Source organism: Gorilla gorilla, chromosome 13, assembly GCF_029281585.2.
Source record: "Gorilla gorilla gorilla isolate KB3781 chromosome 13, NHGRI_mGorGor1-v2.1_pri, whole genome shotgun sequence".
NCBI classification, from domain to species: Eukaryota; Metazoa; Chordata; class Mammalia; order Primates; family Hominidae; genus Gorilla; species Gorilla gorilla.
This window is the reverse complement of record NC_073237.2, coordinates 70,979,971-70,996,949: the sequence shown is the minus strand read 5'-3', so window position 1 is coordinate 70,996,949 and position 16,979 is coordinate 70,979,971. Positions and strand designations below refer to the sequence as shown.

Sequence of the window (16,979 nt, the reverse complement as noted above, 5' to 3'; positions counted from 1 at the left end):
TAATTCATTACTGATGATAACTTAAGTCTCTGAAATCCGCGAGTGATTTAAGGTTTGGCAGGTTTTAGATTACTCTTTCAGTGAATGGTTTGTGTATTTAAGAAGATCATATTGATGGGATTCTTTGGTTGTACCTCCTTTTTAAAGTTTCCTTCTTCCTTCTTTTAGATCTGTATTTCAGAACCTGGGAAGTTTACTCAAAAGGTGAAGGTATGGATTAGTGAGTACTGGAACTTAACAGAAACTGTGGCCATTGGCCTGTTTTCAGTTGGCTTCGTCCTTCGATGGGGTGACCCTCCTTTTCACACAGCGGGAAGACTGATCTACTGCATAGACATCATATTCTGGTTCTCACGGCTCCTGGACTTCTTTGCTGTGAATCAACATGCAGGTCCATATGTGACCATGATTGCAAAAATGGTGAGTACAGTCTAGTTTTATATCCTGGTATTCTTTTTTAAAATTATTTTTAGCCGGGAGTGGTGGCTCACACCTGTAATCCCAGCACGTCGGGAGGCCAAGGCGGGCGGATCACAAGGTCAGGAGATCAAGACCATCCTGGCTAACAGGGTGAAACCCCGTCTCTACTAAAAATACAAAAAATTAGCCGGGCATGGTGGTGGGCACCTGTAGTCCCAGCTACTCAGGAGGCTGAGGCGGGAGAATAGCGTGAACCCGGGAGGCGGAGCTTGCAGTGAGCCGAGATTGCGCCACTGCACTCCAGCCTGAGCGACAGAGTGAGACTCCATCTCAAAAAAAAAAAAAGTTTTTAAAAGAATTCTTGTGGGTACATAAGTAAGTGTATGTATTTATGGGGTGTATGGAATATTTTGATATAGGCATACAATGCATAATAATCATATCAGGGTAAATGGGGTATTCATCACCTCGAGCATTAATCCTTTGTGTTACAAACAACTCACTTATACTCTTTTAGTTATTTTTAAATGTACAATTAATTATTATTAACTATAGTCACCCTGTTGTTCTAGTGTTCTTTGTAAAGATGCTATGTTGTGCAGGCTAGATTTGAACTGTTGGGCTCAAGGGATCCTCCTATCTCAGTGTCCTGAGTAGCTAGGACTATAGGCATGCACCATCACGCCTGGCTTCTTTTTAATGGTTCTTCATGGTTTATATCCAATAGTTTAACTTTCGAAATTATTATTATTATTATCATCATTATGTGAGACAGGGTCTCGCTCTGTCACCTAGGCTGGAGTGCAGTGGTGCGATCACGGCTCACTGCACCCTCACCCTCCCAGGCTCAAGAAATCCTCAACCACCTGAGTAACTGGGACCACAGGCACACACCATCATGCCAAGCTAATTATTTTTTATTATTTATATAGACAGAGTCCCACTATGTTGCCCAGGCTGGTCTCAAACTCCTGAGCTCAAATGATCCTCCTGCCTCAGCCTCCCAAAATGCTGGGATTACAGGCATGAGCCATTGTGCCTCACTATCTTGGAATTATTTATAGAAGCACAGCGAGCAAGATCATGTCACCACTGCCTTCCATATAACCACAAACTAGTATTAGCAAATGACCTTGGATAGTATATTGCATAGTTAGTTGGTTGGGACACTCAGCTTACCCTTTTGATTAGGACCAGATGGTATGGGATTGAGTCAAATCTGTCTCTGAGCACAGTAATTCCCAAGGACAAGATTCATGTGAGGCTACCACCAATGATATTTTCTGCTAAAATGTCCATTTATTCTTGTATCACTCACTGACTCTCCCCTGCCATCACACTCTTAAATCGTGCTTACTATAGGCCACACACTGTTCTAGCTAATTAGTATGTATTAACTCATTTAATCTTAGTAGCAACTTTAGGAGATAGGTAGTGTTATTATACACACTTACATACAAGGAAATGGAGGTTAAGCAAATTCCTCAAAGGAATATATGGGGAGCCAGGATTCAAAATTGGGCCACCTAGCTCCAGTCTGTCACCTGAGCTTGCCGTACAGTTGTGTCAGCTTTTTCTTTTTTTCTTTTTCTTTCTTTTTTTTTTTTTGAGATGGAGTCTTGCTCTGTTGTCCAGGCTGGAGTGCAGTGGCGCAATCTCTGCTCACTGCAACCTCCACTTCCTGCGTTCAAGCGATTCTCCTGTCTCAGCTTCCCAAGTAGCCTATAGTAGGGACTACAGGCGCTTGCCACCATGCCCGGCTAATTTTTTATTTTTTAGTAGAGATGGGGTTTCACCATGTTGGCCAAGCTAGTCTCAAACTCTTGACCTCAAGTGATCTGCTCGCCTCGGCCTCCCAAAGTGCTGGGATTACAGGCGTGAGCTGCTGAGCCCGGCCGGCTTTTTCCATCTGGCTGTTCACAAGGACCTAAGACCTACGCTTTAATAAGTACAGTGTCTCAAGATCATCTTTGGCTTTTCCTTCTAGAATACTTACTGGCAGGGAAGGGGCAAGTTCTGGAGAATGAAGGGTAGTGCTGAGACAAACAAAGAGGACAGAAAAGAGACAACCTCCAGGACTCTAAAGATTTTTCCTATTTGACATTTTTCTCTTAGACCAGAAATGTTTTCTCTTGTCTTGGTGACATTAGTCTTTATGAGATAGGCTATGCCGAGATAACCAATATATTTCAATGACTTAGCACAAGGGTATTTCTCCCTAATGCAAGGTTTGGTGAGTGCTCATGGGGGCTGTCCTCTATGCAGTGACTCAGGAATCTGGGATCCCTTTGTCTTGTGACATAGGTATGTGAACATTTATCTCCTAAGGTCTATGGTAGGGAGTGAGAGGGATGGAGAAAGTCTAATGGCTTTTAACTGCTCTGGACAAGAAGTGCCCAAGTCACCATCAAACCACAGCCCACTGGCTTGAATAGGTTTCACAGCCCCAGCCTAATGGAAGGAAAGCTAAGAGATGTAGAGTAGCTCTTGAAATAATGATGGGAATTGTGGTGAATGCTCTCTCTGTTACAGTAAACTAATGGACTGAGTTGATGTACATTTAGTAGATGGAATTAAACTGGCTTGATCAGTTTCTTAGACTCTAATCAATTCCTGAAGACAATTCTGGGAATAAGGAGCCATTGGACTAATTCAACAATACCCTATTTTTTTTTTAATTTTCCTAACCTATGGTCCAACTGGGGGCAAACTTAGATATTAGCTAATCAAAAAGTGTTCACAATTCATTAATGCTTAAACAAAGAAGCACAGATTCTCTCCTCTCAGCACATTTATATTATTCCATAGACCAAGTTGACTTGAAATGCATACTGTGTGAGAAAACAAGAGTTTAGCCAAAGAAAGTCTAGCTGTTCCTGCACAAGGGTGTTTTAGTCAATGACTAGACAATCTTATTATTTGCAGGTATAATTATGATGGCTGCTGGTGTTTGGTTTCTTTTGAACTTCAAATCTGTGGTAAAATTCTGGTTGTACTATGCTCTTTTGCAGACAGCAAACATGTTCTATATTGTGATCATCATGGCCATAGTCCTGCTGAGCTTTGGAGTGGCACGCAAGGCCATCCTTTCGCCAAAGGAGCCACCATCTTGGAGTCTAGCTCGAGATATTGTATTTGAGCCATACTGGATGATATATGGAGAAGTCTATGCTGGAGACATAGATGGTGTGTATGGGATTTTACCATCATGCAGAAGTTGTGCCTTCATAGTTAACAAGAGTAAAATAAATCTGAAAAACAATCATCTAAATCTTAAAAATGTTTGAATTTATGGTATTCTGTGCAGTTAATGTGCTAAATGTGTGTCTAGAGTGGCAGGACTGTGATTCATCTTATCTTTCATTCTTTTAAAATTCTTTATTTGTAGTTTGTTCAAGCCAGCCATCCTGCCCTCCTGGTTCTTTTCTTACTCCATTCTTGCAAGCTGTCTACCTCTTCGTGCAATATATCATCATGGTGAACCTGTTGATTGCTTTCTTCAAGTAGGTTATTTCAATTAAATATGATTATTTAAATAAGAAATGTGGGTAGATATGTTGAGTAGATTCACATGTACTTTGAGTATGTAACCTTTGATTTTTGTGTGTTCTATGTTTTATTATTATTGTTTTGAAATATGCACATAAAACTACTGATAAGAAGGACACGGAGCATGGGAAACGGTGAAATAATAAATGCAGTCATCCATCGTTATCTGTGGAGGACTTGTTCTAGGACCCCCTGCAGATACCAAACTCTATGGATGCTCCAGTCTCTTATAGAAAATGGTGTAGTATTTCATATAACCTAGGCACATCCTCCTGTATACTTTAAAACATCTCTAAATTCTCTATAATACCTAATATAGTATTAATGCGATGTAAATGGTTGCTATACTGTATTGTTGAGGGAATAATGACAAAGATAAAACGTCTCTGCATGTTCAGCACAGACACAATCATCCTTTTCTTTTCCCCAAATATTTTCAATCTGTGGTTGTTTGAATCCACAGATGTAGAACCCGCAGATATGGAGAACTGACTGTGGGGGGAAAGTACAATGTAACAACATCAAAATGCAAGGAGATCTTGAGTTGTGATTAGGCAGTACATTCGAATTATGAAAGGATAGCAAGTGATGGAATTGCAAGTTGGTTAAGGAGTTCTTGATATGCTTTCTTCACTTGCTCCCAGCTTCCCCTGTTCTCTGTTTTCTCTCTTTCTCTCTCTGTCTTTCTTCCTCTCCTTTCCTCTCCTCTCCTCTCCTTTCATTTCCTTTTCTTTTCTTTTCCTTTCTTTCTTTTTCTTCTTCTTTTTTTTTTTGAGATAGAGTCTTGCTCTGTTACCCAGGCTGGAGTGCAGTTGGTGTGACCCCAGCTCACTGCAACCTCTGCCTCCTGGGTTCAAGCAATTCTCCTGCCTCAGCCTCCCAAGTAGATGGGATTACAGGCGCCTGCCACCACGCCTGGCTAATTTTTGTATTTTTAGTAGAGACGGGGTCTCACCTTGTTGACCAGGCTGGTCTCAAATTCCTGACCTCAAGTGATCCACCTGCCTCTGCCTCCCTAAGTGCTGGGATTATAGGAGTGAGCCACTGCGCCAGGCCCTCTGTTTTCTTCTCTGTCACTTCTCACTACTTCTCAATCTTCTTTTCTGGATCATCTTCTCCCCAACCTTTTAACATTGGAATGTCCCTGAGCCTGGACCTGCCTCTTCCTTTATTTATGCTTTTTGTGATCTCTTTCAGTTTCCTGTATATCCTGAGCACACCCAATTTATATCCCCAGCCCAGTTCTCTTTCTTAAACTCCAGCCATGGAGATCCAGCTGGCCCCTTCCTTCACCAGTTAGAAATTTAATAGATTTCTAAAATTTAAAATACCCAAACTCTTCATCTCCCCTCTTTCCCAACATACTTTTATTTATAATATTTAATGTAGTCTTTCCCAAATCTGTGAGGAAGAACACGAGTTTTTGTTGATGTTCCAGCTTTTCAGTTGTTTACACCAAAAACTAAGCAGTCATTCTTACTTTTTCTCTGCTCTACACCATGATTCTGTACATGGAGTCATTCTTAATGTCTCTTGAACCTCTACCTCTAAACTCTCAGGAACTTCTGTTAACTCAACCTTCAAATAGATAACTGATTTAGTGACATCTCACTACCCCCCTGCTACCACAGAGCCTCTGATTTATCTCTCTGCTTCTGTCTTTGACTCCCTATATTCTTTTCTCAACACAGTAGTCCAAATGACCCTTTAAAAGCAGACATCAGAGGATATTATTACTCTTCTGCTCCAAACTCTTCAGTGCCTCCCATTTTATTTCTGGGTAAAAGTTTAAGTCGCTACAATGACTTATATGGCCCCATGTGAGTTGGCTTTTCTGTCACTTTGTTTTTTTTTTTTTTTGAGACGGAGTTCCACTTTTGTTACCCAGGCTAGAGTGCAATGGCACGATCTCAGCTCACTGCAACCTCTGCCTCCCAGGTTCAAGCAGGTGTCCTACCTCAGCCTCCTGAGTAGCTGGGATTGCAGGTGTGTGCCACACACCTGGCTAATTTTTGTATTTCTAGTAGAGACAGGGTTTCACCCTGTTGGCCAGACTGGTCTCAAATTCCTGCACCCACCTCGGCCTCCCAAAGTGCTGGGATTACAGATGTGAGCCACCATGCCTGGCCCCTGTCACTTTTTTTTTTTTTTTTGAGTCTCTCTCTTGCTCAGGCTGGACTGCAGTGGTGTTATCTCGGTTCACTGCAACCTTTGCCTCCCGGGTTCAAGTGATTCTTCTGCCTCAGCCTCCCAAGTAGCTGGGACTACAGGTGCATGCCACCACACCCGGCTAATTTTTGTATTTTTAGTAGAGACAGAGTTTCACCATATTGGCCAGGCTGGTCTTGAACTCCTGACCTTGTGATCCGCCAGCCTTGGCCTCCCAAAGTGCTGGGATTACAGGTGTGAGCCACTGCGCCCAGCCGTCACTTCTTAAATCATGCATCACACTAGTCTTCCCCTGACCCATTCCTCTCCAACCACACTGGCCCCTCAGTTTTTCAGACCATACAGGTGCCTTTGCACTTGCTATTCCCTCTGCCTAGAATGCTCTTCCTGCAGCTACCAGTATGGGCCACTTCCTCACCTCTTCTCGTCTTGCTCAGAAGCAAGCAATTTACCTCAAACACTGAAAAGAGTGCCTGACACATATTTGTTTCCTAGACAAAAGAAACCAAGTGAAGTAATGGGAAGAAACTCATATTTTCTAGATGCCTCTTAACTGTCAGGCACTGTGCTAGGTATTTGATTCCTTGCTTATCTTACTGAAGAGGAAAAGATAAGAAAAGGGAAAATCAATTTATGCTGTATAAGTAACAAAAGTAGGGAAGACGGGTTGAGAGTCAGCAAAGTAAATCAAAATTCTTTAAAAAAAAAGTGACTGCTGTGTTGTTACCTAAACATGGGGAAGACATACCTTCCTGCTTGTTATATGATAGTCATCATCTCTCTTAGCCCAACCATTTTAGGAACTTGGAATATTTGCTGGTGTTTAGTTATAATAGCTATTTTTATAGATCAAATAATAAAAGGGTCTGAGTTTTTTGTGGGGGCATGGGGAGAGATACGGATTCACTCTGTCACTCAGGCTGGAGTGGTGCTGTGGTGTGATCTCAGTTCACTGCAACCTCCGCCTCCCTGGTTCAAGCAATCCTCCCACCTCAACCTCCCCAGTAGCTGGGACCACAGGTGCATGCCACTATGTCCAGCTAAATTTTGTATTTTTGGTAGAGATGGGGTTTCACCATGTTGCCCAGGCTGGTAGTCTGAGATTTTTGTTTATTAAAAATGTCCAGTGTCTCACTGCCCGTTTGCTCTCAGGGGAAAGGCTCACACCCCGCATCTTAGCCCCAGGAAGGTAAGTGGGGGCTGTTGATGGGATGGCATGATGCTCCTGCTGTGGGTGTCACCAGGAGGCTCTTTGGACTCTTTGGGAAGGAGTGTCACCCGGTGAGGTGGTGCACTCCCAGTCACTAGGGGTGTACACTCGAGGTTGGGTGAACACCTGCTGCTCATGGTACTCAGTGAGTCTTGCCCAAGTAGGCAGCTGGGCAGAGGCCCTTCTGGGTCTTGGAGTCCAAAGAACTGTAGAGCAGCCCAAGGGGTGTGGGTCAATTTTGAGTGGGAGCCAAGTCTGGGAGCCCGTGTGCATCATGTTTGGGTCTGGTTGGCTTGGCCACCACTGAAAGAAGTGATAAGTACGGGCTCCTGGTACATGCAGATCTCCTGCAAACGGCCCAGAAAACAGCCTTGAAGCCACCTTTCCCCTCCAGGGGACTGACCCTGTTCCTAATGCTGCAGTGGCGTCCAGAGATCAGTGGAACATTGCTTTGAGAACTCTCCTGCCTGTTACGGAGGCAGCACAAAGCTGGTGCCTCCTGAACCAACATGGCACTGGGATGGCTTTTTAGGACAGAACTCTATTGGTGACAGTCACATCTCAAACATAATAGCTGATTTTAAAAGCCAGCAGCAGCAAAGCCATATACCTGAGTACAGGTGGCAGTTGCAGAGAGCCATGGGCTGGAGAGGGTCAGATGGAGCCTCCCACAGGGGGATCCTGTGGGGGCTGCAGCTCAGAGTGACTCCCAGCTCTGTCACTAGCAGGGCGACCCCTTCCTTCTGGAGCCTTAGCTCTGAAAAGCCCCTGGTGGGGGTGCCCTTTCAGATGCCCTCTTTCCATTTCAAAGGCTCTGATTCTCGATCTTGAAGCCAAATGCAGCACCGACACTCGGCTTCACTTTCCACTGGGACAGATGGAGGTCTCCTTTCTAGCCCCAGCCCAGGCGGCCAAGCCCATCCTGGCATCAGAACATGCTGAGCGCATTTTGTAGGGTGACACCTTTTTATCCAAGTTGCTAGCTACACATCAGTGTTTAAAGAGAAAAGAGTGACCTTTCATTTTTTTTCTTGAAACTTGAGGAAACAGGATACATAACTACTGATTTGTTTGTTCTTAAAGAAAACTAAATGCACGACTGCAGAGTGCTAGAGGTGTGTATTTTTCATACTGTGGGGGGAAAGTATTTGTGCCGCTTTTTGGAGATGTACTGGGATGTCTGGTTTCTGTCCCCGGGCCTGGCAGCTATGTCTATTTTCTGTAGAAGGTGCCACAGTGAGACCTGGAGCCACCCCTTCCTGCCCTGGCACTGTTTAGAGCTGGGAGCCTATGGACTCTTGGCCTGTTTCTACCTTCTATTCAACCACTCTGATGTGGGGAGACAAAAAGAAATATAACTTTTTGATAGTGTGGTAGAAACATTGATTTGAACTATTTTAGTAGAAGGAGTAGCAGACAAGACTGTGGTAGTGTATACTATGAGCTAGATAAATAAAGGCCTCTTTGTGAGCCTCCTGGCCAACAACAACAACAAATGTCCAGTGTCAAAAAAGAAGTTGAGAAATCCTCGCATAGGACAAATTTCTCACGTTAGAGATGAACACACTGAAGACCATATAAAGTGACCAACCCCAGATCTGACTACTTGTCCAGGAGCCGGTTACAGACAATTCTTTATAAAATAATTGAAAAAAACAAAAACAAACCAACCAACCCCCAAAATTTAAATACACTGTTAAGTCGCCACCTGCTGGTGGAAGGCTGTTGTCACGTTGGAGTGAAACTGCTATTAATAGCATGTGCAACCCTAGAGTTTCCCACTCATTGACCAGGCACCAAAAAAGTGCATTTCTGACATGTTCTCAGGTGATGCTGCTGCTGCTGGTTCAGAAAACATGCTTGAGAACTCCTGATATAACCCAGTCATCTATATTTCAATCACCTTCTGTATGGATTCTGAGAAACTTCTATTCTTACCCAAAGATGGCTTTCTCCAGGATAATCCTGGTTCCTTTTCTTTATCACTGTTCAAGTTTAGGGTTATCTGTGTTTTTATTTGCTAAATTTGGCTGCCTTCCTCCAGTTCTACTCTGCTATCTTTATCTAAAGAAACTAAAATTTTGACACTGCAAGAAGAAGAATTGTTTTAAAAAGAAACTAAATTTTGTTAGTCTATGCAAAATATTAAGATGGACATCTTATTTTGTTCCTCTTATATCATATTTTATACTTAAAGTTAAGTAGTTAAGGATGGTATATTGTTTCAGAATAACTGTACCTCCAATCATTACCCCCATGGCAAGTTCTATAATATCAACATTCACCATCCTATCTCCATGTTACAACTACAAAGTGACCTACCAATAAGGAGTTACTTTTATTGTAAAGTTAATGTAAATAATTTGTCTGGATTTTAATAGAAGCTCTGCTTTTTAAGATGAATTGATTCTTCTTCCATTTCTTCACTAACACTGTTCTGTTTGCGTATTTTAACTGGGATTTTTCTAGCAGTTCTCACATTTGACATTAGGTAGATGATACAGAGGAACATTAAAGCTGTTTCCCATAAACGATGAATTATGGACTGAAAAAGAGCTTCTTATGTGAGAAGAGATGGTGACTTGAGAATAGTGTTGAGTTCCAGAATGGATTTTCTGTTCATTACACTGAAAATGTTGGCATTTTCTTTTCTCTGATTGTAATGTCTGCCTTCTGCTTGTTATTCTGATTAGCATGTTTCATTGCAGAAGGTAGCTAATATATTTTGTTTGGTGGAAGAAGAATTGTAAACACGTGGATAGTATTTGTATTGGGTAACTGCTGGTAATGTCAGGTGAGCCAATCATAAATGTTGGAAAATATAGACTCTGTTACCTTTCAAGACTTCATATTAAAACATTGTCCCTCTCTTACTTCATCTTACAGCAACGTTTACTTAGATATGGAATCCATTTCAAATAACCTGTGGAAATACAACCGCTATCGCTACATCATGACCTACCACGAGAAGCCCTGGCTGCCCCCACCTCTCATACTGCTGAGCCACGTGGGCCTTCTCCTCCGCCGCCTGTGCTGTCACCGAGCTCCTCACGACCAAGAAGAGGGTGACGTTGGATTAAGTAAGTTGTTCTATGTGAGGCAGGAGAAAGAGAGCAAAAAGTAGGATTCAAGGCAAAGATGCACTGGAGTATTATAAATTAAGTTCAGGGCACTGTGGGGCTCTGGGAGTTCCCTGACAATAGAATATCAGCTGATGCTCTGGGTCTAAGTAAATATATTGACCTCATTATGAGGTCGCAGTGCCTTTTGCCAAGATGAACGGATACTTAGAAAGGGATAGGTAGGAAGAGAATCTCTGCTTGATTGTGTAAAGGCTTTATGTCACATGGAAAACTTGTGTTTTCTCTGCTGACCGGAGAACTCATCAGAATAACTCCTAGAGAGTAGTCATGTGACGTGTACTGTTCTCCTTGTTGTGGAAGATGGAATTCAGACAGAATGGAGTTACAGAAGGCCTTGGGGTCTAAGAGAAAAGATAAGCAAAGCTGGGCTTTAACCAGAGTCACGATCCTCTGGTTCTCTAATCTACTGAGCATGGAGATGATTCTGAAATGGATGTTTCTTATTTTCAAGAACCTCAACTCAGAAACTGGGTGCGGTAGTGCATGCCTGTAGTCCTAGCTACTCAGGAGGTTGAGGCACAAGAATTGCTTGAGCTCAGAAGTTTAAAGCTGGGGTGCACCATGATCATGCCTGTGAATAGCCACTTCGGCCTGGGCAACACTGTGAGTCAGGATGCGGAAATAGGGGTTCTCACTTGTGTTTTTTCATAAGCTTGTATATTTTGAGGTTTTCCTAATTCATCTTGTTTAGCCAGATCTTCACTGCATGATATGACCATCGTACTAATTGTTGTCAGAGAACATTGCGTTTGGTGGTTTTATTCTGTAGTTCCTGTCAAGCAGTTCCACAATTGGTACCAGGCCCATTTCTAGATAGTTCCCAGAAATACAGGAAGCAGGGGGCATAAATGCACAATCCTCTTCCCAATTCCTAAATCTAAAATACCTCTGAAAACTGAAAGCCTTTTTTCTTCACAAATTGGGGAAGGACTCATTTGGCCAAAAAAGGCTGATGAGAATTGATGTGAAGCCATTTATTCTCTTTATTTCTTGTAGTATGAATATTCATTGATGTTGGCTGCAGAAAATAGCAATATGTTTGATTTTAGGGATTGCTTTAATCTTAACTAGGGATTTCACTTCATTTATGACATACTCACTATATTAATTTTCTGAAACTAGAAAAAAACAGTTCTGAGTTCTAAAATACTCTGGACTCCAGGAGTTTCAGCTAAGGGGACAGCGGGCTATTTATGTGTTTAGGTAGGTCCTTAGGGGGATAGGTCATCCCCTGCAGTATATTATGGGGTTGACAGGGTGATATGCTTTTGCTGGTGGTAGGTGACTCTGTGAAGTATTTTTTCTCCTCCTAAGTCACTTTGAAGATTTTTTTTTCTTTTTCATACCCTGCTCCCTTTGTACGAAAGCCAAAGCATACCTGAAGTTAACTTGAAGGCTTATAATTATACTGTAAATTTCAGGCTGCTAATAGAGAGACGTCCCAGGCTTTGGCTGCAGAACCATTGCAACCTAATAGCAGAATGTGAATCGCTTGATAAATCCTGGAATTGACTGGGATTTGCCCAGACTTCCTAGTACCATATGAAAGAACGTTTCCTGGGTTCACCTTGGTCTGTGCTTATAGGATGATTCATATAAAACTCAAGTAAAGTTTAAAATGAATTCACCCTGAGCTTTCTGGAACATTGTTGAATTTTCATAACATTGCTTCTGATCCTTTATATTGAGGATAAAGACATTTACACAAGGGGCAGCAGTGCCACCTTGCGGACAATTACAGGAAAGCGCCACATACTGCAAGCTGCACCTGTCATTGGAATTACTCTGGATTGTTTGCTCTCAGGGATCCACATAAGGTTCACATCATGACACCTGTAAAGTTTCTTGCTCATAGGAGATTCTTTAGTGAAAGAAGACATTAGAGTTGGGTAGGGGATGGGAGATACCGAATCTTTTCAGTGTCTGAAAATTTTTTTCCTGCCATTTAAATCAGCACTGTATACCTGAGTTGTGAATACATTTTACAGCTGAATAATACTTTTAGTCATGTTTTCAATTTAAAATTCAGATTTTTTGTCATTAATTTTAACAGAAAATAATGTAACAATTGCATTTTAAATAAATTCTGGAGAATCGTGTTAGTTCTTTTTCTCCTAATGTAAGCAAAACCATTCAAGAAAGAGAACTTTCCAATTTAATCCTTTTAGCAGCATCACTTCATTTATATATTTTCTAAGTATTATAAACTTGCTTAAAAGATGGTATATTATTCCATTAGGCAGGAGTGAAAGCCAAGGTAATAGACCAAATGTGAATGCTGGAGTTTGATGAAGAATTGTGTTAGCCTTATAATATCACTTAGTGATGTGTCTTTTTAATGAGTTATTTATAATTGTGTCAGAGAAGGTATACAGCTGTGATTGGCCATTGAATGGTAATAATAACATCTCATTCTTCAGTAGAAGGATTTAGTATGCACAAACTCTGCGTAACAAAGTAAAACTTTCTTATACTTACTGGATTAATTTCAATAGACTGCCTTCTTCTAATCTTGCATTTAACCTATTGGTTATTTACTGTCATTGTAATAGCTAAAAGAGTTGGAAGACAGGTTGATTAATGAGCACAAATATACACTTTGATAGAAGAAATAAGACCTAGTGTTCAATAGATCGGTAGGGTTTTTGTTGTTGTTGTTGTTGTTGTTTGAGATGGAGTCTCGCTCTGTTGCCCAGGCTGGAGTGCAGTGGAGCGATCTCGGCTCACTGTAGCCTCTGCCTCCTGGGTTCAAATGTTTCTCCCACCTCAGCCTCCTGAGTAGCTGGGATTATAGGCATGAACCACCACACCCAGCTAATTTTTTTTTGTTTGTTTGTTTTAAGGAGCTGAGAGTTTAATAGGCAAATAAGAAGGAAGAAGCTCCCCGGTACAGAGACAGAGGGAGGGGGGCTCCAAAGCCGAGAGAGGAAACCCCCAATTTTTGTATTTTTACTAGAGGTGGGGTTTCACCATGTTGGCCAGGCTGGTCTTGAACTCCTGATCTCAAGTTATCCACCTGCCTCGGCCTCCCAAAGTGCTGGGATTACAGGTGTGAGCCACCATGCCCTGCCATCAGTAGGTTGACTACAGTTAAAATTAATTGATTATACATTTCAAAATAGCTAGAAGAGAATAATTCAAATGTTTCTATCTTAAAGGACAGGTAAATATTTAAGGTGATCTGCCTCAGCCTCCTGAGTAGCTGTGACTACAGGCTTGTGCCACCAATTGCCCTGATGTGATTATATGAATGTATCAAATTATCACATGTATCCCAAAAATATGTACATCTAATATGAATCAATTAAAATTTAATTAATTTTAGAAAGTGTTGGCAGAGAGAAAAGAAGACAGATTCCCCATTTTCATATAGACGCAGTGAATTTTTGTTAAATGTGAAAGCATTCTAACCTGTGAAAATATTGAAGAGAAAGAATTCTATATATGAGTCATTTTCAAAGAATGAGTAGGAGAGACCCAGGCTGGTGTTTCCAGTTCTTTCTTTTCTTTTCCTTTTTTGAGACAGGGTCTTGCTTTTTAGCCCACGCTGGAGTGTAGTGGCGTGATCACGGCTCCTGCAGCCTTGACCTCCCAGGCTCAAGCCATCCTTCTGCCTCAGTTTCCTGTGTAGCTGGGACCACAGGTGCCTAGCTAATTTTGAAATTTTTTTGTAGAGAGAGGGTCTGCCTGTGTTGCCCAGGCTGGTTTCTAATTCCTGAGCTCAAGCGATCCACCCCTGCTCAGCCTCCAAAAGTGTTGGGATTACAAGCGTGAGCCACTGCGCCCAGCTCCCAGTTGTTTATTGGTGCTGTTTCTGCATTAATATTAGAAATAGTTTGACAAGGTGACAAACTTTTATCACAACAGGCTATAGTTTCTCATTTTCAATACAAGTGGAAGAAAAGCCACTCATGCCCTGAGGTGAATAATGATTCTTTCTGTGTTTCATACTTATTTCTATAGAACTCTACCTCAGTAAGGAGGATCTGAAAAAACTTCATGATTTTGAGGAGCAGTGCGTGGAAAAATACTTCCATGAGAAGGTGGAAGATGTGAATTGTAGTTGTGAGGAACGAATCCGAGTGACATCAGAAAGGTAAAAGATATAAATCTTTTCCATTTTGAAACCACTAACACAACGTGATTCTGCTAGAATATCTAAAGGAGTAGAAAGATCTACTTTCAAATCCCAGAGGTTTGAGTTCTTTATAATTTGAAACATTTAATAACATATAATATTCATGTAATCAAAGTATATTTATTAAGCATCTACTATATTCCAGGCACTCTTTTAGTTACTAGGAATAAGTGGTTAATAAGACATAAGAATCCTTGTCCTCATGGGACTTACATTCATGCGCGCGCGCGTGTGTGTGTGTGCGCATGTGTGTAGGTGGTGAGAGAAATGAAGTGGATGGAGAACAAAACCTAAGTAAGGAACCACAAAAATAGATTTGTAATTTATTATCAGGCAGTAAAAGAGCTATGAAGAAAAATAAAGTAGCTGGAGAGAACAGGAAATGATGGTGGCGTGAAATCTAGCGGAGCTGGGGGTTGAGTGGATTGTTTGGATGGTCTGGTCCTAGAAGGTCGCTCTGAGGGCATTGAGTGGAGGCCTGAAGGAAGTGAGGCAGTGGGCGAGGCAGGGGCGTCTGGTGGAATAGCGCCCCTGGCGGAAGGAACAGCAAGCGCAGCCGCCTGAGGCCACACGGTGTGTCTGGCAGCAGCCAGAGGGGAGGAGGAGGTAGATGGAGGGTGCTGGTTGGATGGGGAGTGGGGTTCTCAGGGCGTCTGACGGGCGGTTGTTGTGCAGTGGAGTTGGCGGCTGCTTCACTGAAGTGGGTGAAGACAGAATAGGAGAAGCAGAGACTGCAATTACAGGTGGCTTTTGGGAGAAGTATTACGGTGCAGGGAAGCTTGGTATGGGGACACGGTAAGGTTTTTTTGTTGGATTTTGCTTAATGTGGCAATAAATAAAACAGCATGGTCCTGAAAATGATCCACCAGCAAGGGAGAAACTCAGGAGTGGAGGGAGGAGGCCATTTGCTGAAGAGAAGTCCCTAAGAAGCTGGGAAAATGGAGGGTCTGGCTTTTTCCCCGAAGCAGGGGAACGGGGCAGCATATGGCCAGAGTAGACGGGAAGGCAGACAAGGTTGGTGGGGACCCAGGTCTTGAGGCAGAGTGGTCGGCTGGGTGTGCCTGTGTGGGGGATTTTGAGGGAGGCAGGCGGTATGGGGGACATTCAGAGGTTTGAGGAAAGAGGAGGAGACGTATTGGAGAGATTGAACATATTAGGAAGCTATAATGTGATCTGAGTTACTGTGGATTTATTACTAATTGTGGGTGCATGGCATCGTGTGAAAATATGGAAGGCTATATGTGATGAAATGCATTTTTTTAAAACATAGAATTGTTCTTGTAAATGGAAGCAAATTGACAGAAGTTAAATGTGTTCCTCTATTTTTGAACATACATGGAATTGACTATGATGTATTATATCTAATTATGCATGTTTTTTTCTGATGTCCAAATATCAGATAGAGAGATGTGAATCCTTAAATATGGCTTTACTTAAACTGAATCACATGAAGAACTTTCTAAATGGTTCACTATGGGCATAAGTCATGTTTATATAAATCTGGACTTCTCTATTGGTACCATATTTATATAAATCTGTGTTTCTGTGCCTGATTGAATTTCAGATCAAATTTAATATGGAGAAAAAATTGAATATCAAAGATTGAGTCCACAAAAATTGATTTCACCTACATAATATCTTTAGTCCATAGTTATATGAATTTCTCTTTCCTTCTTCTACACGTTCTGCACCCCTTTATAGCTATGCTCATTGAGTCCGACGGGCAAGCTTGGTTCTCCGTTTCGTATGAAGCATAGACTCATATTAGGAGCTTACGGAGCTGGGATGAAGTCCTGCTTCAGGCACTTACTAGTTATATGGACACAGGCAAATTTACTGAACCTCCTTGGTTTCCTTCCTTCCTCCCTTCCTTCCTTCCTTCCTTCCTTCCTTCCTTCCTTCCTTCCTTCCTTCCTTCCTTCCTTTCAACGGAGTCTCACTCTGTCACCAGGCTGGAGTGCCACGGCGTGATCTCGGCTCACTGCAACTTCTGCCTCCCGGGTTCAAGCCATTCTCCTGCCTCAGCCTCCCGAGTAGCTGGGATTACAGGTGTGTGCCACCACACCCGGCTAATTTTTTGTATTTTTAGTAGAGACGGGGTTTCACTGTGTTAGCCAGGATGCTCTGGATCTCCTGACCTCATGATCCGCCCCCCTCGACCTCCCACAGTGCTGGTATTACAGGCGTGAGCCACCATGCCAGGCTGTTTTCTTATTTGTAAAATAGACATGGAGGCCGGGCAAGGTGGCTCACTCCTGTAATCCCAACACTTTTGGAGGCTGCGGCAAGTGGATCACTTGACATCAGGAGCTCAACACTAGCCTGGCTAACATGGCAAAACCCCGTCTCT

At 42.3% G+C, this 16,979-nt stretch overlaps 1 protein-coding gene across 1 annotated transcript in view; it reads left to right on the top strand.

Moving 5' to 3' along the window:
* The window catches only part of TRPM6 (transient receptor potential cation channel subfamily M member 6), a 165,530-nt gene that overhangs the window by 101,687 nt on the left and 46,864 nt on the right, over positions 1-16,979 (top strand). Inside the window, exons 21-25 of the mRNA XM_019034278.4 lie at positions 169-420; positions 3,432-3,606; positions 3,809-3,923; positions 10,235-10,428; positions 14,455-14,587. Of these exons, the coding sequence (XP_018889823.3) occupies positions 169-420; positions 3,432-3,606; positions 3,809-3,923; positions 10,235-10,428; positions 14,455-14,587 (869 nt within the window). The remainder of the gene's footprint in view (positions 1-168; positions 421-3,431; positions 3,607-3,808; positions 3,924-10,234; positions 10,429-14,454; positions 14,588-16,979) is intronic.